Source organism: Theobroma cacao, chromosome 1, assembly GCF_053813885.1.
Source record: "Theobroma cacao isolate CCN51 chromosome 1, ASM5381388v1, whole genome shotgun sequence".
NCBI classification, from domain to species: domain Eukaryota; kingdom Viridiplantae; phylum Streptophyta; class Magnoliopsida; order Malvales; family Malvaceae; genus Theobroma; species Theobroma cacao.
The window spans coordinates 6,319,150-6,341,846 of NC_142639.1; the positions used below are offsets into that span (position 1 = coordinate 6,319,150).

The following is a 22,697-nucleotide window of genomic DNA, read 5'->3' on the forward strand; positions in this document are numbered from 1 at the left end:
TTAAGGAGCAGTGGATAAAGTTTCCACAGCAAAAAATGGTCCATGAATCGTGATGATGTACAGCACAATGATTTTTGGCACTCAAAATTCTTCTGTAGTTGGCCCTGCCCTTTGGTGGGATTCTTGTCTTTTAATACTTGCCACACGACCACTTTGATTTGTTACAAATTCCATGCTTACTGCCATGCAAATAGCTTCCAAACCAAAACACACCCACACACAAAAAAAGGTTACCTTCAATGAATATGAAAGTTGAATTGAAGATGGTAATGGGGAATCAAGTTTAAGTTACCTATATCATCCTGGTAAGTGCATTTGGAAAAATGGGTCGCAAGAAAGATTTAGGATCGTGTCTCTATGCCGTCATCTTAAATTTTGAAAAATGGAAAATGAGGAAAAAAGAATCAATCATAGGACCACAATGCAGAAATTTGGACAATTATAAAGATAAAGAACCCCACAGCACTTAAAACTGATTGACCCCAACCAAACTCTCTTCCTTCACACCTAGATAGAAAATACACAAAATTTTTCTTAGAGAATTATCAGGCAAGAGAAAGGAAAATTCTTGGCAAACATGAGCAAGAATAGCCTATAAAACTTGGAAGATATAATTATAAAAACACACTTCTGAATTTAGAATAAGATGTGTTGCCAGGCAATGTATATATATGGAATAAAGTTGGAATATGATAAAAGAGAGAATGAAAACAAATCAAGCAACCTGAAGAAGGGGCCAAACGAACCCTTCACTTAGTCACCATCACCGAGGTAACTGATCTAGGGACTAGGAGGTTCCTTTTTGAGGATTTAATAACTAAAACAAATTTCTCTTCATAAAGAAAAAACTGGGAAATAAAACAGCATAACAACTGGGGAACTGTATATTTACACATTTATAACAAGTTAAACAACCTTTTTATGTATAAATAACAAGATTTTTGGGAGGGATACAAGATACATACATCAAATGGTAGAGATACAAAGGGCAGTTCTATGCCAAGTTTGAAGTTGTAAAGAAGTGGGAAAATTTTGTGGGAGCTGAATGAATCATTACCACCTGCTTCTTTCTTCTTATCTTCAAAGAATTTCTCTTGAAAATTGGGTTGAACTTGTTTCATCTACTGCTTACCTTCAGGGACTTCTTTTATGGTCATCTCTACCATTTCAACTGCACTAAAGCCTCCATCCTCGGTGGCAATGGTCGACTGGGAGTCAAGGCCAGACCCTGTTTGTATTTCCTTGAACATTGCCATGACTTCAATCATTGTGGGACGTTTCCATGGTCGATCATCCAAGCAAGCACAAGCAACCTTGAAGTGTTGTAAAAGCTCAATCTCAAGGCACGGGTCCTCTGTCATTAGCTCTGGATCAAAGACATCACTTAGTCTAAGTTTTGCATGCTGTTTCACCCACCCCACAAGATTGTTATCACCGAAATCAGCAGAATCTGTAGGTCTTTTCCCTGTAAGCAACTCGAGCAAAACTACACCGTAACTGTAAACATCACCTCTTGTGGAACATCTAAAGCTCTGGTAATATTCAGGAGGAACATAGCCAGGGGTACCTGCTAATGTACTGACACTCAAATGCGTGTCCATTGCACTCATAAGCCTTGCCATCCCAAAATCTGAGACTCTGGCCTCCAAATTCTCATCGAGCAGGACATTGCTCGATTTCATATCTCTATGAATTATATGAGGAATGCAATTATGGTGAAGAAACGCCAGACCTCTTGCAGCTCCAATGGCAATCTTTCTCCTTACTGCCCAATTCAGTTTGATCCCAGCTTTCTTTTGATCATGTAAAACATCCTCTAAGCTTCCATACCGCATGTACTCATAAACTAGGAGCCGTTCTTCTCCTACCTTACAGTAACCCAAGAGAGGAACAAGGTTCCGGTGCTTGATCTTCCCAATGGTTTCCATTTCTGCCGTGAATTCTCGGTCACCCTGTCCACTGATATGTATCAGTTTCTTGATTGCAACAACACTCCCATCTTTCAGTTGCGCCCTGTATACATCACCAAAACCACCAGAGCCAATAAGGCTGTCATTATGGAAGCCATTAGTGGCTTCAAGAAGATCAGCAAAGGTGAGCCTCCGAAGGGGCTTCTCAAATGTGGCCAGGTTGATGCTCAATGCTTCTCGTGCACCGGTTAGCTTCCAGCTAGTATTTACGGTGCCTGAGTGGGAATGACCGTCCATATAAACATCAAGAGCAGAATCCTTCTTCTTCCTTCTTTTCTTTGTCTCTACAATAACTATGATCAAACCAAAGATGCAAAAGAGAGAGAACAACAATCCCATTGCCACACTTCCTGCAAGAGAAGCTTGTCTGCGATGGGACTTTGGATGCTCAGAATTTGAACCAGATGCTGGACTCCCACAGGCAGAAAGAGGGACCCCACAGAGACCTGAGTTATTTAGGAAATCATTAGCAGGAAATGTTTCCAGCTGACCCATTTCAGGAATCATGCCATTGAGAAGGTTGTTTGACAGATTAATCTCGCTCAGCATTGTAATGCCAGTCATGGATTGTGGAATTTTCCCTTCAAGCCTGTTGTATGAAAGATCAAGAATGCCGAGACCCTTTAAGTTCCCAATCTCTTGTGGGATGGTTCCAGAGATATTGTTGTGGCCCAAATTCAAGATAAAGAGATATGACATTGTGCCAATCTCCTCTGGAATTGTACCTGACAGCAGATTGTATGAAAGATCAAGAAAAATCATAGAACCATTATTGTTGAATGTGGGCTGTGTGTGACCTCCATAGACTCTCATAAAGTTGCAAGGATTCCTGGTGTAAATTCTATCCAGTTGTTCCAGTCTAATTCCTGCGAATTCTAGTAAATTTCCTGACCCGTGGCACTCTTTGCTTCCATCATTCTTGATATACATATACCTCTTCCCAGCAATAAAATTGACAGCAATTTTACCAGATTGTTTGAACAGCACAGGAGGGATAGTCCCACTCAAGTTATTGGTGTTAAGATCCAACCATATCAAGCTTTGACAATCTCCAAGCTCCGGTGGGATTCTTCCATAAAAGGAGTTATTGCTGAGTTTGAGAATTGCAAGACTGGAAAGCTTGCCAAGCCAAGCAGGAATCTCACCAGTCAACCGGTTGTTGGACAATGAAATCCAATTCAACTTGGTACAGTTGCTTAGCGCAGAAGGTATTGTTCCTGTCAGCTCATTGAAGTCAAGAATCAAGGTCTCAAGTGTCTGAATGTTACTTAGCTCTTGAGGGATTTCTCCATGGAGCTGATTCAACCAAAGCTTCAAATCCTGAAGTTTGGAGAGAGAACCCAAGCTTGGAGGAATTGTTCCCGAGAGGTTATTGAAGCTCAAATGGAGTGAAACAAGCTGAGAACAGTTACTGAGACTAGCAGGAATAGACCCAGTTAAGATGTTGTTTTGCAAATAAAGAACTTTTAAGCTGTTTCTCGGATTTTCACATAAAGACACAGGAATTGGCCCTGAAAAATTATTTGAACTGAGATCTAAAGTCTCCAGGTTGGAAAGAGTAGACAACGACTCAGGCAAAAGACCGGAAAAATCATTGAAAGCTAAACCAAGCTTCTTCAAGGAACTCATATTCTGAAATATCTCAATGGGCAGTTTACCTGTGAAGTTGTTACTAGATACATCAAAAGTCTTCAAAGAAGAGCAAGAACCAAAGCCACTGGGAATCGTACCAGATAGATTATTTGAAGAAAGATCCAGCTCAACGAGACCAGAACAAGCTTCTGTGAGATACAGAGGAATCTCTCCTTGAAACTTATTTTCAGCTACATAAAGGCGCTGCAAATTGGAAGTTGGCAAAGCTGGAATCGGACCAGAAAACTGGTTGCTTGATAGATTCAAGAAATTTAAGTTCACACACGAAGAAATTGCACGGGAAATATCACCAGAAAACTTGTTGGCAGAGACATCAAGATATTCCAAAGTTAAGCAGTCTCCAAATGAAGGAGTCCCCATCGAAAAATTGTTTGATGAAAGATCCAAAAAGTGCAAGTTTTTGCAATTTGAGACATTTATTTCACCTGTAATCTTGTTTCCTTTCAAAGCCAAGAGCTTTAACTCACTGCAACCACCGTAAAGAATCCAAGGGACCACGTTTCCGCCAGAAATCTTGTTGAAAGAAAGATCAAGAACTTCCAAACTTAGCTGCAAACCCCTGGATTCTTTACCTGAAAACTCAAGACTATTGCTTGATAAGTTTAGAACCTTCAACTTTGAGCAAGAAGCCAAGCTCGAAACAGTTAAAAGAGAGCCAGACAAGGTGTTTTGGGATAGATCTAAGGTGGTTAACAGGGAGCTACACTTGGATCCAGCAGGGAAAGAAATGTTGCCAGAGATGTTGGCTTTTAACAAAGAAAGGGATTCCAAGTTTTCCAGGGCGAAAAGGAAGGCAGCAACAAGGTGAAAATCTGTGCTTAAGGAGGTGTAGCTTAGTTGAATAGAGGAAACTCTGGAGTCTTGGCAAGTAACACCTTTGAAGCTACAAGGGTCTTGGTTCGGAAGCCAGTCTTGAAGAAGAGATGGGTTAGGCAAGCTGGTTTTGAAGTTGAGCAGGAGCTGAGAATCTTTGTTGTTAGGAGAAGCAGCAGCTTCAAGGGAGATAAGAAAGGTGGTGGTGAAGGTGAGAACGAAGAGAGAAAAGTAAGTTCTTGAGGCAAAGAAAGGCCTCATTTTCGTGGGAAATTTTTCTTTTGGCGGAGTAAGATGGGAGAGAGAGAGAGACAGAGAGAGAGAAGGAAGGTGTTTAGGGTTTGAGCCCTGCCATTAGAGAGAAAAGAGAGAGCCTTGAGCTCTGGCTTTAGAGAGAGAAATTATAGAGAAAGCTTGGGTTTTCCTCCCTTGTGTTTTTTGTTTGGCTTGGGCTATTGAAAGAAAAGAAAAAGGAAGAAAAGAAAGAGAAAGAGAAAGAGAGAGTCCAAAGACGAAGTAAGGATGGTAAGAAGGGTATTTATCAAGTGGGGAGTGGACACAGCTGTTGTTCACATGCCATGTGACACTCTCTTTCTCTGGTTCTTGAAAAAGCTCATTTCCTTAATAAATCTTCCCCTAATCCAACAATTTAATAATGCTTAAGATAACATGTTTGTCCCTCTAGATGGGTGATCGAGTGCATGAGATTAGGGGGTTGGATCATTTCTTAATTAATCCCTCCGGTACCCTAAACTTTGTTTAAAATGATTTTTTCAGATTTCCCTTTCTTTTTCTTTCACTATCTTTCTGTTTTGTTTCTTGAGACAAAGCTGGCATTGGGTAATCTATATTTTAATTTGTTTACTCTCTTCTTCTGCGCCTCCCTTTCCTGCCTTCATTTTCTAATGTTAATAAAATAAAAACTAAAAGAAAAAGAAAAACTGTGTCTTTGTCTCTCTAGCTTTTCAAGCGTACGTGTGATGAAGGATTGATCCATCACTGTCAATTAATGGGAGATTCCCAATCTCTTAATTTAATGGGACTTTTTGTTCACGAGGATTAATCAAAGTCATTTTGGCATTTATGTACTCCTTTTCAAGTAAGAGCTCTCCTTTTCTCGCTTTCACAAATACCTTTTCTTATTCACTCATCGAAGCTTTTTAGCATGCCCCTCGCTCTCCCTCTCCCTCTCCCCCTCCCTCTTTCCCATGCACTTCCCCCTCCCCTCCCCTCCTTTCGTTCTCGTCAACGTAACGTGCCTTCGTGTCACTGGCTTTCCCTTTTCTTTTTTCTTTTTTTTACATTTGTACACAAGCATACATGATGTATCCAAATTAAATTTAGAGTAAAGTTATTATATCCCAGAGCTGAATCCGTTGTTATCATACGAAGATAATAAATAAATATCATAAATATTAACACTTTAACATTTATCTTAAACTTATATTAACACTAATTGATTCGACATTTATTAATTCATTTAATTTCATGATTAAATATCCCAAAGTTAGGTATCGTAACTCCTCCTTACAACTATCTTAAAATGCAAACCTCACCTAAAGGGAGTAGTCTATAACTTCACATTTATGCCATGTTTCCAATTTTGTAAGAATTAATAAATATATATATACATATATATTACAAAAAATTTTTAACTTCACGCAATACTTTCCATGCTTGATTCTTTCAAAAATTTCGTGTGAGGGTACCTTCAAATATCTTGGACAAACTTTTTAACTTCCAAACACTATCTCCAATCTCTTTTTATCTGCCTTGGAATGAACGACACTTGCGGTGGAGTGCTGGGATAAGATTACGTAAACACTCACATATTTCACAACACAAAAACTTTTATTTATTTTGTATGTATTAAGTATCTCTACTTCATCTTTTTTTAACCAAATTTTGTGTTTTGGATTTTCTTTTTGGGGATACATATGAAATATTTTGAATTATATAAAAGGAGGGAACTTGTGTTTTATAATAAATCACATTTTTTAAACTATTAAAATTTAAATTTAAGATCATTATCTTACAATATCAAAATTTCACCAATAAGATATGTATGGTTGAAAATGAGTTTACATTCATTTATTTATTAACCTGAATTTAAATGTGTAAAGTTTGAATTGTAAAATTTAACTATAAATTGCCATAAATAACATGAAAAATGCAACATTGATTTTGTCCAATGGACCGACACATTTAATACTAACAAACATAATCCACCGCAGCTTTAATTGTCTACGAGTACCATAAAATTAGAACAAGTTTTTACCCTATTTTCACGTGTATTTTTTATACATTCAAAAGCAAAAAAATCGCAATTACCATTTATTAAACTTATCTTATTTTTTTGGGAATTAATAAAAAAAAAAATCTAATAGGCAATACCCATGAGATCACAGTGGCAAGATGTCCATACACTGTTATTGGCGCTCGTGTATCGGAAAACAAAGGCTGCCACCAAGCCAGTGACAATAATTTAATATTTCCTCACGGTATTCCCCCAACTCTCCAACCGGCGCGTTTGCCACACTTCCCGACCAACCTTGTATCGAAGCGCATGCGGGTAAGCATAAAACGACAATTTAGATTTTCGAAAGACGCTACCGTCTCGTTGCGCATCTGTCAAGGTCACTCGACTCGACTCCAGTTCCCCAAATAATTGGCGCTTGTGGTTCCACGCTCTTTCTTTCCGATGGGAGTAGATTCCCAATTGGTGAATATTTTATAGTTGTACTTGGCGGTGTTGTACTGTACGAACTTTCCCAGGGTCTCTCCCTATACCCACCGTCGATCTTGTTTTAACGGTCATGATTTCATTTATTACATCAATGTGGGACCTTGTCGGGGGCAACCGAGTTGCTGCTATTTCTGTATATCTAATAAAAAATCTAACACACTCTAGAGCCTAAAGTACGAATATATCCCTATATATGAGGAAGTTTAAGGGGCATTACAGTAATATCGCATTTCAAGGGGTTCTTGCTGACGTGAATATTAAATTTAACTGTTCACAGTGGTCGGGTTGAAAAGTCAAAAGGTTGTAGTTACTAGGGTTATTTATTTATATTTATAAATATATATTTTAATGTTTGGAAAAGGGCATATGATTGGATTGGGTTTAAAATTGGGCTAATCCGCCATGCTGCAAGTTCGGCCCAGCTACATAGTTTTTGCATCAATATTTTTTTTATTAAGTTAAATATGATTTTCGAATTGAAACTAATAAAAACTTAGTGGGGAGAGAAAGTCAATGTAAACTTTGCACATGCAATCTGTTTTATTCTCTAAATTACTTTAATTTGATTAAAAATAAATAAAATAACTCGTAAATGAAATTTAATTCTGATTATCCATAAGTTTGAAATTTTATTTTATCTTTAATTTATTTTAATTTAATTAGAAATAAATGTGATAACTTATAGATGAAATCTAATTGCATCATCCATGAGTTTTTAAAATTTAATTAGCCAATTATGTGTTTTCTTCAGATTTACCAAATGACTTAAAGACTTTTCAATTAATTTATTTAACAGCACATGGAAATTTGATTAGTTTTTTGGTGAAATCAAAAGAAATTGAAGGATACATGGTAAATGGTTAAAAATTTTTGTTTTTCCACACCTTGATATCGAATAAAGAAGATACACATCCATGCATACATACATACATATTATATAAATATATGAAGTTGGAAAAAAAAAGTTCAGTGTGTTTGGCAATAAAGTTAAAAACTATTCGAGAAAGTATGTGAAAAAATGGTGCAATGAGAGATTTTTTAGAGAAGCCAAGGGAACCGTGATCAGCATATCCCCCTGGCTTAGCTGGCTCTATACGGGAAGTGTGTGCAAATTATTGTTCACAAAAAATTGACGTGACGCAAAACTGTACTTAGCTAGACAATACATTTTTACTTGAAACAGATAAGGACAGTATACGTAAAGCAAATGGAACATCATTATGCATTTTTCTTATAATTCAGAACAATCATCCTGAATTTGTTTAAAGATATATTAAACAAATATTCATAAAATTATTATTTTATTATTTCGATAATAAGATAACATAGTATTTATTTAATTTTTTATTAAAAAATGATTCTAATTATTATTATTTGTTTGAATAAAAGGACACATGGTTTGTTATTATAATATACCATTATTAAGAGACTAAGCAAATTCACACGAGCGAATTTTAATACGAAACTATTCGCATCACTTTCCAACTCAGGGTTGTCTCCACTCTGGAAATAGCAAAAATAAAAGGGGAAATAGTAACCCCTCCCAAAAACAGACGGGCATATAATCGGTTTTTACAGTTATTTTTGGATCTTTTTTCTGTTTACGACGACGTCACCAAAATTTACCTTAAATCCTCTGTCACTCAACGCTCTCTTTTTGTGTGTAGAAACTTTCAATACTCGCTTTCTTTAGTTGCCACGTCACTCGGGGATTTTCTTACAACCTTTTAAAGACAATGATTGGATGAACGTTGACACGTGGAAGTTAATGAAAGCGAGTAGCCAATGAAAGTTAAACAGTACTTTCAGCCATGAGAATAAAAATAAAATTCTTTTGCGGGAGGGGAAAGGGAGAGGCGGGGTTGATATGACTGTCAGTCTGTCACCGTCACTTTCTCTTTCTCTCTCACAAGGTAATACTCCGGACCCACCAGAACGCTATCATTTCCCCGAGCGAGGTCCCACAGTTGATGGGCTCCTCATCAAAAAATTGAAACAATAATACCCTTATGAATTTGGGCACTGAAAATTGAGAGATGGGTCTCTGAATATGAAGGGAAAAAAGGGGAGAGTCTTCCCCTTTGTTTGATGAAGATGAGTAGATGATGATGATGACGATGATGATGTGGAAAGGGCAGGTAGGTGGGACCTAAAAACTGCAATAGACACGTGCCACTGTCCAGGATGCTGACGTGGCCCAATAGCACACGTAAGGTGCAGTGTTGCTCCATCAATCGCTTTGACCACTTGGTCACCGACAAGAGCTGGCCAGCCTGTCACTGTTACTCTAACCTCTTACGTACATACATTACATGACTAAACTGTTCCCCTCGTATCTCATTTTTCCCATAAATCTTCTTCCATTGTAACTTTTATCCAATAAAAACAGATAAATAGATTTACTCAATCAATTGTACAAACGTAAATACTGTAATTCACAAAAAGCATCGGTTCGAAATTAACATCTGCTTAATAGGATGTGTGTAACGTACCATACTCATGCCATGTAACTCATTCTTTATCGAAACAGACAAAATCACCAATACGTCAATATCTTCTTCTTTTTTTATCTTCGTTTCTATTTTGTTTTATCGCAATTTAGGGCTTTGACGCAACAATAACAACAACAACAGAATTTCTAAAGTGACAGGCACATATGGGAGTTCGCAAATTGACCCCTGGAAACACTTAAGCGAATAAGAGAAGAGAAGGAAAAAAAAATAGAATAGAAAGGAACACCACACGTGCGTCAACACGCGCACGCAATAATTGAGGGCCCCACTTGAATGGCTAGGTGGGCCTACTTTTTTAGGTTTGTTAGGTTTTTACTATATTTTGATGGCCAAAAACATAATTTTGGCCTTCCTGCTTGGGGGGCGCAGGGTAAGGAGGGGAGAAAATAGGGGGAGGGGGGTATAGGATAAAGAAAAGAAAGAGAAAGTCCAAAGCCCCTTTTTCTCTGTCCTTTTTGGGTTAGATTTTTGTTAATGATGGATTAATGAAGTGGGATTAAGGGGTTAAGAAGTTAGGGGGTGTGGGGACTCGCACTCTTTTTTTTGTTATCGAATGTAAAGTACCAAAGAGAGATGAGAATGAAAAATCAATGGCACACGGGAGAGATGATGACATGAAAAGAGAGGGACCCTTCCCTAACCCCTAATTATTTTGCTATCAATACATAGAAAGAGAGAAAGAAAAGACACAACGTGAGATGAAATTGGGTTTTCCCATTTTGGGCCTATATTCAACTCAAAGCCCAAGATCATTTGAACACTAGTTAAATAAAAACATGGAAAACTTAGTGAAAACAACGACAAATAATATATATATATATATATGCGCGCGTGCATGCTTGACTTGAACGCCATAAATTTAGACGATCAACCTCTTTAAGACACAACACCCGGTTGACACAAAGACATGCTAATAGAAGAAGCGCAATAATGTTTGCAAGCTAAGGCTGATATGATGTTGGTGTCCCTTCAAATGACAAAAAGGAAATTTCATGCAAACGAAATCATTGAAAGAGATTTTGCAGTTGTATGAGATGGCTAGTTGAACACGTTAAAACATAATTTTCTTTTGTTTGTTTGGGGGGAGAACGAACGATGGACCTAAGATGTTGTAGTCTTAATTCATACATATATATACACATATATACATCTCCACCTACTAAATAATTTATAGCAGCTGTTCCCAGCCACCTGTTGTCCAAATGTTAGGCCACACCATGACTTAATTATCCACAGGGTGGAACAAACAATGGGGGACCCAAATGCAGCAGAATTTGAACTAACTTGCCGGCATTACGCGATTACAATTCCATTACACCCCCCTTTCCTTTGAATTTTATGCGCAAACCTCTTCCCCACATATCCGCAACTTGCCTTGACTCAAAAGTCTTTGTAAAAATCTTGATAGGAAACAATGACTATGGCATTGCCTAATCTTGGAAAAACGTATAGAAATTGGAAGGAGTGGCACTCATATTCTGTCTTTTGTGTGATATTTTGGAACTCATCTCGCTTAGCTAATTTTTACCCCAATGGATATGTTTATCAAACGATTTTGACAGATACAAACTGGCAATCAAGAACCATTTTGCATTGGCTCAGTGGGAACGTGTGGGACAACTTAGCATTGCCCTTTAATCTAATTCATTGATGACCTTTTCTTAGGGACACACGTTGGGTTGTATATCAATGAAGGGCTATATTCGGTTAAGCAGCCATTTTCTGGACCTCAAATAACGGTGGGAAGGAGTCCGGTACAACCCTAAAATAGGCCTGCATCAAAGTACAAAACTCAGGAGAGAAGCTGGGAAGTACATGCTTTTCTTAAGTCCAAGTAGGCAGTTCCATTTAGACTAGATTGCTTAACCGAGTTGCCTACTTCAAAATCAAATGATCAATAGATCAAAACAGCTTGTCTGTGCCTAACGTACTGTGTTTGCCCTTTTCATCATGTGGTCAGTAGACGCAAAAGTGAGTTTCATGTGAAAATTCCTTCCTTCAAGAATCCATAACAAACACCAACTCTTTTAGTCCTAATCTAATTCAGGGTTTTTACTGTAAATATCAATACAACTACAGCAACAGCAACAGCAACAATGATGGTCGGAGATAAACAATGAAGAAGTTAGGGGATGGATGGAGTTGATGCTTCCAAGTGAGCATAATATTCAAAACTAAATGCTATAAATGAAGAGATTTTTCCAGTTCACCAATGGGGGGCCTACAAGGCTTGAAAACCTGATCGATGACCACGTGCACGTGTGCAGCAGGTGCCGAACACTATTAATGGCTGAATTAACCACAAACTTCACTCTCTTGGCATGAATGCATCATTCCCTGTACCCTAAAATGAGAGAGGCTTATCTCAGGCCGAGCCGTTACCCAGTTGTTTGACGAATTGATGGGCCAAAAATAAAAAATCAATGCCTTGGGACCACTATGAATGACGTACAAGAAAACTCCTGTTGAAAAAAAGCTCAAACATTCAAGGATTCCCCTGTTTTCTTCTCTCATGGCTCATGCATTTATATGTATACACACAGATCAAATATCAGCATTTAGTAAGATCTTTAAGTGTTCTGATCCCTGGACAGTACTCACATTTGCTAGCCCCAGTACCAATAGTAAAAAAAGCCTGGAATTTATTAGTTTCCTGTCTCACATGCAAAGGGAAATTTATCGACGGAAAGCCAGGAGAAGAACCCGACGCTGCATTTCAATCAACACCCATGTAGGGCTACCTGAATAATTAGACAAATGGACAAAAGGATACAAGCCTGGTTCTTATACATTACCAACAACAAGGGAAAATAGATTGAAAAGCAAGGAAATAAATTACTATTAAAAGTATTATTAGAGGGTAAAAAATGCTGTTTCTGCAGGGAATTTGCTCCCTCTCAACAGCATCCTTTCACGTGAATAAATTCAAGGACAGGAAAATAATTAACCATGATGTGTGAAAAAAAAAATTATAGTGATTTGGAATTTTGCTCCTCTGTGTAAATAGGTTCCTGGAATCCGCTGACTTAAAACGGCTCTCTCTCTCTCTCTCTCTCTCATATATATATATATATATATATATATCTTTTCCTTTTACTTTGTTAAACCTGTGACTGAGTTTTTTAGACCTTCTCGTCTGTCTCGGTGGAATCTGATAACTCATCCTGTTTTTGCGACTTGTTGCTTGGAACTGGATAAATCCGACGCTCCTTCCCTCCTGGCTTGGATGAGGCATTACCATACCAGACCATTCCTCCTACTGCAATGACCATGCCCAGAATTACGTGTAGATTAAGACCCTCTTTCCCAAAGAAAATGAACCCTAAGATGAGGACAAGAATAGTCTTCATATGGCCAAGCACTTGGAATGATACAGCCGTGAACCTGCCAATGCAGATGAACTGGCTGAGGTTGGTCCCCACTGCAATGGTGCACGACAGGATTATGAAAAACTGCAAGCAAAGAGCATCACATATCATTTACAGTAGTCATGATTATCTCCAAGCAAAATCTGTTTATATTCATACATTAACTTGCACATGCACTACCGAAAGTAGACTTTACAACCATGGTCCTCCATTTTGGAGACAGCATAGGACAAAATATCTGGTGATTGGGAGGATGTGAGGAAATGAGGCTTGGGGTTGAGATTCTAGGTCTGGGCTGTAATGTTGTTCACAAAAACCAGCAGACAAGGATCATCTACCATTTTCACTATCCTAATTTTAAGCATAAGATGTTAGAAGCGTGATCTCACTCAATGCTTTCAAATTCTAAAAATGTCATGTAATGTATGCAATGGGAAGGTTAACTGCAGCCAGCTGGATTACAAAAATATAAAAGAAAAGAGGAGCAAATAATCAAAATCAACATAGTGGCTAAGAATGCATGCCAGTCCTATACCTTTAAACTTAAAATACAGATATGCAACTAGACACAGCTTATAAAACCTTGAAAAGAACCTTATTAAAATACCTCTTTTCTATTTGAATTTATAGCATGTGAATTACTATTTGTCAGAGGATTGAGAAGGAGGTAAACCCAACTCTACTCTGGAATGGCTGATATATTAAATATTGTGGAAGCACAAATTGATGCAGAAACTTAGCATACATTTATGCCAACCCAAAATAAGTAAGGAAACCAATAGTTGACTTCTATTTTAAAGATAAAAACATGGACAACTACACCCAAATTGGCAAATCATGCTTTAAATGGAAGACAAGATTACTCTTTCTCATTAAGATCATTTCACTGATTGGTTATTCAAGCAAAATGCATATCCATAAGAGAGAGAGAGAGAGAGAGAGTGAGAGAACTATCTATATATAAAGCACTCAAAAAATTGTATCAAATAATTAAGCTTTACTAATAACATTATAAAAGTACTTCCCTAGCCTGGTGATAACAACTTCAGTGCCAAGCAATGGGCTAATTTTCTTCTTCAATCAATTATCAGGCATTCCAATAAGCTAAAACAGTCAAAACTAATGAATTAGTTATCCTAGGCAGTGTGAGTTGTGCTCTAGAGGTATTGCTGCTCTTGCATTTTAGGAAAGTTTGGTAGGAGAGGGGGAAAAGACAGAACCATTTGCACTTGAAGATCTGAAATTGATAAGATTGATATTCGAATCTTCCATATTTTCTTCTTTGTGCATAGCTGTCATAACCATGTGCAGGAATGGAAATCACCTCTCAGTAGGAACACAAAGAAATACAAAGACATTCTCACATTATTGTTAGCAACCAAAGAGCTTTTTCTGGGTCTGTCAGGTGTATCCTCCTGCCCTCCTTTTTGTGCCAATTAGATGTGTCACAATGAGAGTACCAAAATAAAATTGTTCTAGACATACAAAAGCACCAACTTTGACAATGGCCCTAATGAATAAGCTGGTGCAAATAATAACAGCCATAATTGGGAATGCTAGCTATTGCAATGACAATGAAAGACATTTAGCATTTTATGAACACTCAAAGGCTGCAGATAAAGAGTGAATGCTTATTATAAATGGAAGTTTATCCATAAATGTACCAATATAACTTAATTTAGAAGTATAAACACAACATGCATTAAATAATTGATCAGCCACAATGATTTCATGAGTATGCAGATGGTAGTAAAATGGAGCAGTATTATAAGTCATGCTTAACAACTAAAGCGTATTCAACTCTGATAAGAACCTTACCACTGATATCACAGTGTAGTCATAGGCATAAACCTTTTTCTCTGTTAACCAATAGTCGACAAAAGGACCAACTAACAGCAGGCTTGCAGCTTGTACTGGAGCAGTATGCCCCAATAAATCGAATGATCCTAAAGAATGCTTCCTTTGAAGAAAATGTACATACTGAAACAAAGAAGGAAAAGAATAAAAAAGAAAGACCCAAAACATCAATCCGTAAACAAGATTAGGTATGGTTGATGTCTCATTTCCTGAATGGACTTCAGCCATGACAAACACATATTGAACCTTATTCAATCATAAAATTATTGGACATACTACCCAAAATCTTCTTCCAACTTATTGCACCTTCTACAAAATCAGGATATTGGTGCAGAGTTACTTACATACTGCTGGAGGGCTGTGCTCCAGACTGCTATTACAGCAGCTAAAAAACCCTTGAAATTGACACTCACATCTGTAACAGTACAGACTGCAACTCCAAGGAGAACTACTACTATGCTAAGCTTCGTATCCCTTGAGTAGCGGACCTTGTCGAAAACAACTTCCAGAAAGCAAGATACTGGTATCATGCTCAACTTTGCTATCTGAGAATATTTTTTAAAGAAAACAATGTATCATAGTTCCAAGAGATCAAACATAGAAGATAATAATAATAATCTAAGTCACTAAGGCTGACCTGATAAAAGCCCACTGAATTCCACATCAAACTCACATTCATTCCAACAATAGAGAAGTTTGCAAACAAGACAAATTTGAGAAGCTCGGGTAATGGTAAATAAGAGCCCTGAATATAACCCAGCCATCTAAGAAGAACAGTCAACAAGGTTGTTGTAGCAAAATGCAAACCCGTTAATGTTGTAGCTGCAGCACAGTAATAAATGGGACACAACATCAGGGTTTGCCAGAAATGCTCAGGTAAATTTTGTTAACATTTGACTTGCTTCATCAGAAGCAACATAGTCAAAACAAGATATATTTTTCATATGTAAGATTTTTTTGGTATCAAGAGCTTTGAGCTACACAATGGGAGGTAGCCCTCTCTCATCCCACAAATCTCACCCCACATAGGATTTGAACCAAGGATCTCCAAGATGGAGGCTCAAGTTCTGACTGCTGGGGTAACCCCTTGGGGACTTTTCATATGTAAGATTAAAATGAAAACAATTCTTTGTTTATCCAACTTTAAAAATTCTGTTCACTTCTTCACCTTCATCTATTCATAAAAGTTCTCCCCATTAGAAAGGCATTATACCTCAACATATTCATAATTCTAAAGTCTGGTTTGGAATCTTCCAATCAATTTCTTAAACTTGTGTATCCAATTGTATTTTTACAATATAATAGTATTTGTTTAAACCATGCTTAGATTCCATATGAGATGTAAAGTAACTAGATATACATATTTGCATTGACAAAATGCAACTGCAAAACATCATCAAATAACTTCAAGTCTTCAACCCCTTAGAATATGTCCAGAGGGTTCTTAAGCAAATACTTTTCCACATAAATGTCATATCTCTATACAAAATTGTAATGTCCTATATAGAGTGGTGTGACATATATCTTCCTGCATAGTTAACTTATTTGTTCATGTCTATAACAGTTACTAAGCCTTTCCAAAAATTTAGGGCCTGCTTGAGTTTTGAAGTATTTTCCATGATTCATCTCCACTTTTACTCTAAATATAATCTACGTAAACTGGTAAATAACTAAATCTGGGGAACCTTGTTTTACTAGTTCTATGGAAAGTTGAGAAACAATTTAAAATTGCTGAACAATTCATTTATCTTCTTCCAAATGTAAGCAAAAGTGGAAATGGAAAATGAGGTACATTTTCCAAAACTAAATGGTCCTTAAGCTGTTTCCATTCAAAATCTAAACCAAAATTGAAGAGGAACCATTGTCCTAGTTGACAGGGGCAATCTTTTAAGATGGATGATTTGTAAGGTTTGAGATTGTCTGACTATTAGCTATAAACCAAATTTCTGCTATGGGTCAAAAGAAGATTGCTTTTATACTTATTTAGCTTTGACCACATATAATTATTTTCCTAATTTAATAATGGACTGAACTTTTCAAGAAAATATTATTTTTTGGCATATAAAATGGAAAAAAGAATATAGGAAGATAACTTTTTCCCCAATAAAACTTCTGGGTTTCTCTTTGCTTTTCCTATTCAACTAACAAACACATCCTACGCGAATGGGAAAACCAAATCAATGTCCTTCAAAAACTATTTGTCTTGCTACTCTGTTTCACCCTTTTAGGTTGATCATATGGAGCTCAGACCCATGGAATAACAAGACTATATAGAAACACAATGAACATAAAGCGCATGATCTGTTAGGTATGTAATGCAAAGGCAAAGTTTATCATAATTTGCAAGTAAACTGTTCATTGAGAACATACCAAAACTGAAGCCATGCGTAGCCATCAAGGCTTTATTGACCATGATTATACCCACAGATGTGACAACATTGAAAAACCACGATGCCACATCCAGAGCTGCCTTCCTATCAGCCTTGCTTGCAGACGACATTTTTAACTGTAGTGTCCAATTTATCAAGCAGAGTATTTGTTTCTCAATTTCATGTGAGCAAAAATTACGTTCTGGTGTCAAAGAACCAGTAGCTGTACCTGTATCAACATATCATTTGAAAAAAAGAGAAGGTTAAAGAAGGCACAAACAAAGCATCCTCTTGTAATAAAGACAATGACCGAAGTTGTCTTTAGCAGAAATAAAGGCAGCATATGATGCATAACATTTTCCATTGAACCAGCATTAGAGGAGTAGGATTTGGATTTTAAGTTCAAATTTATTTATTGGGGATTGGTTTAAAGAAGCTGGATCTGAAATTAAGCCAGATCCATTTGGAATTTTCGAAAGGGCAAAATTTGAGATTTCAAATTACTTTTCAAGATTGGTATTTTGCAAATCCAATCCAATTAAAATCTTGAATCTCAGATCCAAACTGAATATTTTCAAATTCAAGAATTTTAAGTAAGTCAAAATATTTGATATCCAAATCCAAATTTAGGGTCCCAAAATGCAACCAAAGAAATTCCTACACTTATAGTCAACAGCAGAGCAGCCAAATTTCAGTACTTAAAGCTGTTTAATAGCTAAAGCAATATAACAGAAATGACGAACAAAGAAACATAACAAACATGGCCCCATTTTCTTTTACTCTTAAGCTTTCTTTATAACAATCTATAACTACTTATTCCATTAAGAGTTAGAACCAAAAAAAAAAAAACGATGCCACAAACTAGGACATCTTCATTGCCTTTCCTCCATTAATGAAACAATAGTTTATATATTTGTCCGCCCGGGATTTGCCCATTTTTATTCAAAAACTCAAGCAAAAGATAAAAAATTGGAACTTTTCCAGCTACATGAATTTGGCCAGCTTGCTAAGATCTAAACTTATAATATGAATGCTAAAACTTTCAAATTTACCTGCATTACTAATAAATTTTCAGTTCAAAAAGTTATCAAATTTAAAATTTATGCATTTGCTGAGAGTTTACAATAATGATCACAACAAAAATGAAAAAAAAAAAGTAAATTTGGAGAGACATTTTGCTATTTCTAGGCAGATCCGTCACTTTTTAACGTTATTTAATTAAGCTTCATTTCTAAAAAATAAAAAATTCCACAATTTCATTCCAAAAATAGCATTCTTTTTTTTTTTAAATAAAAAAAGCAGAGTAAAAAAACCAAAGCACATCAAAGCGAAATTAAAAAAAAAAAAGTTGTGAAACGATCAAAACAGCATTCTTCGCAAAATACAAACAAAGAATCGATTCCAAACATACTTCGGAAAGAAAAGGAGGAGATTCTTTTCCCGCGAAACAAACGGAGGCGAGAACGAATTTTAACGAACCTGAGAAAATAAGAAGAAGAAGAAGAAAGCAGAAGAGTCCAATGAGGCCCCCTTGGGATTTGCGCCGTAAATAGGAATTCTTTTTTTTTTTTTTGAGAATGAATGAGAGAGAAACAAATACTATCTTTCCTTATTTGCAGTTATAGCTCGATTTCAAATGAGTTTCCTTGTCTCGCCATTAAAGAGAGAGAGAGAGAGAGAGACTCAAGAGTCAACAGAAGGAAAAAAATGGAACTCATTCATAATTTTCTCTTTATGCTAACAAAAATTAGAAATCAATCTAATCATTAATTAAGCTAAGGTTTATGAAGTAAGTACATATTTGACCTAGCTTTTTTTTAATTTATCTATTTTTTAAAAGTAAAAATCAGGTTAAACATTATTTTTTGAAAAGTTCTTAAAAAAATAAAATTAAAAAAAAAACTAAAAAAAAACCTCCAAAGAGCTTTTTCTTCTCTTCTTTTAAAAATATAAAAAAAATTATTTTTATTTCAAAAATATCTTTATTTGTTAAAAATAATTACAATATTATCTTTTTTTAAAAAATAAATACCTTATATGATAATTTTAACAAAAATTAAACTTATAAAATGAAATTTATCAAACAATTTTAGTTTAATTTTAAAAACTATTATTTTTTATAAAAATTTCATAATAACTTTTAAATTAAAAAAAATCAGATCAAACAGGCTCTAAAAGCAAGAAAAGCAATGTTCTATACGAAAAATAAAATAAAATTATGATTTTCTCTTGTGATATGATTAATAATTAAGAATTTTCGCTGTTCAAAAAAGAATAATTATAACTAGGAGCTTCTTTACAAAGGTGGGACTTGGACGTCTAAGGGCGGTCCATAAATGTTATTGTCTTAGTCCATTTTCAAGATTAGATTTTTGAGTAAATGTGTTTGTTTCCTCAACTAGTCATTTTCTTTCTTGTTTTCAGTGTTGTCAGTGTGAATTATTTCCCTCAAGAATATATATTATTTCCACTTATAATGAAAATGAATGAAAATGAATTACTATATTATGATAGCTATTTGATTTTCCAAAAAAAAAAATTATGATAGCTACTTTATTAGTTTTTTTTTTCTTTGCCTGCTCTAAATTGTGTCATAACTTGATGGCTCTTTTGACAATTCCTTTCTTCTTTCTGTTTGATGTGGCAGAAAATGTAAAGAGTAAAAATTAGTGTATGATTCTTTTAATGTTTTGTTGACTCTAGTAACCAATTAACTTGGCATAAATTATCTGTACAAAATGTATTTTTTAACATTTAAATATTTGACTTTATGGGTATTTACGTATTTTTATTTAAAAATTAGAATTGAATTCTCTGTTTTTTGAATTAAATATATATTCTTGGAGCTTTGATGTATTTGTTGATTGAATCATATGACTGAAAGTAAAGATTAAAGACACTTCTTTATACCTTTAATCTTGGCTTAAATTTTGGCATAAGGAACTCCTAACTTTGCTTATCAATAACACAATCTTCCACAAAGTGTAAGTTAATCTATCTTCACAACTTATTAACTTGCTACTCCCAAAATTCGTAATTTTAAAGCTAAAGCTTTACTTTTCATGCATACATAACTTACAGGCATGTGTGTACTTCCATATCATGAGCACTGTCTAGGTGTTTCTCTTTTTTGGGTTAAGGTAGTTGTCCATAGCGGTTTTTTTTTTTTTGTTTTTGGTTAAGCTATTGTCTGTATCCATCTTCTATTCATAACGTGAACTTGTTACCAACTCTTTGAAAAAGAATCACGTTTTTTTCGTTAATATATAACTTTGAACAATAAATCTATGTTGAATCGAAAACTTAAATACGTACAAGATATCTCTTTAAAAAAAAAATAAAAAATATCAATAAAATTCGAGAGATGGGTGAAAAGTACACGATATGGAGTATAGACTTTTCCCGATGGCTTAAAAGTCATGGGGCATGGTTAGGCAGCCACCCCACCACCTTAATTACTCAAGCAGCCTTCCTCTTGCTCTCGTACCTTAACCATCATCCATGTACCAGAAAAGAATTAGGCAGAAATGAACGACACTAACGGCTTATGAATAGAGGAGTTCTTTGCTCCTTTTCTCAAGTTTGACTCTGATTGAGGGAATTGGATGAATTTGAAGGATTCCATTTTATGCTTTAGAATTGAAGCTCTAATATTTAATCTGAATGAGTCGTGTTTCTTCTTCAACTGTTTCTGCTATGCTTCTTCTTTGTTTTAATTTATTCAAAGGAAGCAATCTGGTGCCTTTACATGCCTTAACTAATAACTGCATTGCCCAACTCCAACGAAAGAAGCTTGGTTTCTTGGGCTTTTTTGAGACTTTATGTTTTGTGCATGCATCGAGAGTCCTTTTCTTTGCCACAAATAAAGGAGTTCCAGCTAATAGATTGAGTGTTGATTTAGGTTAGGAAAACTAGATATTAGTAATTTTAAAGTCTTAGACTGGCACAAAACGAATAAGATTTTATTAGTTTTTCATGAAATTAAAATTTAACAAAATATTGAAATATTATCTTATCTTAAATTACTTACATATAATAAATGACATCAGAATCTATAATTTATGTATAATATTTCATTTTAACTCGTAACCTTTTAAAATTATAATTTTGAATCTACGATTTATTAAAAATATTATCTTACAGAATATCCCAACTTAATGCCATGCACGAGACAAAAAAAAAAATTGAACCTATTTAATATTTTGAGTTGAAATTTATGTTATATAGATGTTCACAGATGCTAAAGGAGCTGATGGAATAGATAGATTTATAATCTTTTCAAACTATCATGGATCAAAATCTAAGTTTTAATATCACGAATAAAAATAAAATATTGTGTAAAAATTATAAATTGTTGATGCATTTTACTTCATTGTATGGATTGTAAAATTGAATAAACAGTTTTCTATAAATTTGTTTCATTCCAATTATACAAACATAAACATTAGAATCAACAGGACAAGATAAAAAAAATTAATTAATAAGTTATTAAACAATTCGTATAGGTTACATATGATGTTATTATGACATTAAAAAATCTACAGTAACGTTTAAAATCACTAGTAGCAATAGTAACTTTCAAAAACCGTCAATGATAAGCGGTTTTCTTAAAAGAATTTAAATTTTATTTGTTGTAACATTTTTTTTAATGAATTATAATTTATTCAAAATGATATTACAAATTTCTTTCGATTGAAGAATTTAAAATTTTTGATATTCTGCCATGGTGAATCAAAGCCCGTTATCTATACTTTTAGCCATATTTTAATTAATTATATTATATCATATTATTATAGTATTAAATTTGAAAAAAATTTAACAAATATAAAAAATTGATTAAATGGGATGAATTGTGTTAAACTAAGTCGGTCATTAATTCATATCCAGAAAGTTAACTTGATGGAGTATGCAAGTGTCAGAGCCGAGTGGTGAGCAACCCAAGTCGACCAAGGGCCAAAGTAAGCCTACAATTTAGGTAGACCAACCTGTGAGCCCAAACAGAAAGAAGCCCAATCCATCTGCCCACAAAAGGCATTCAAAATAGCATTCAAAATTTAAATCATGTAAATATTTTAGTCATGTCTGCCTTCTTCTAGAGGTGTTTGACATGAATTTAGTTTAGATTGAATTATATTACTTTATCACAAAATAATTGCTTTTTATTCAAAAAATAATATAATAAAATATCTTATACTCACATTTATAAACCTCTCAAAGCCCTTCATATTTACCTAATGTAAGATTAAAATATCTTATTTACTTTCTCTAAAACACTTGACATGATCTATTTTATATTTTTTGATATTTTGCTTAAGAGTCTTAAATTTTTTATCATAATTTTTATAAGTTTTTAAAAATATTTGAAAAGGGAAGATAAGATCTAAAGTTATCAAGATTTTTAAATTTTT

At 35.0% G+C, this 22,697-nt stretch overlaps 2 protein-coding genes across 3 annotated transcripts; both read right to left on the reverse strand.

Moving 5' to 3' along the window:
- Nucleotides 1–895: 895 nt before the first annotated feature.
- On the reverse strand, nt 896–5,054 carry BRI1 (Leucine-rich receptor-like protein kinase family protein). The gene has a single exon (XM_018129935.2). It carries the CDS (start codon nt 4,695–4,697, stop codon nt 1,122–1,124), a length of 3,576 nt encoding a protein of 1,191 aa, XP_017985424.2. The 5' UTR covers nt 4,698–5,054; the 3' UTR covers nt 896–1,121.
- A 7,726-nt stretch (nt 5,055–12,780) lies between these two features.
- Nucleotides 12,781–18,908, reverse strand: NST-K1 (nucleotide sugar transporter-KT 1). Of its 2 annotated transcripts, none has more exons than XM_007048106.3 (6): nt 18,769–18,908; nt 17,291–17,518; nt 15,558–15,742; nt 15,265–15,465; nt 14,882–15,043; nt 12,781–13,147 (listed from the first exon to the last, which is right to left on the reverse strand). In XM_007048106.3, exons 2-6 carry the CDS (start codon nt 17,418–17,420, stop codon nt 12,818–12,820), a joined length of 1,008 nt encoding a protein of 335 aa, XP_007048168.1. In that variant the 5' UTR covers nt 17,421–17,518; nt 18,769–18,908; the 3' UTR covers nt 12,781–12,817. The 2 variants fall into 2 exon arrangements, with proteins under 2 accessions (XP_007048168.1, XP_007048167.1); XM_007048105.3 differs by having other exon boundaries at nt 18,701–18,833.
- Between the last annotated feature and the right edge of the window lie 3,789 nt (nt 18,909–22,697).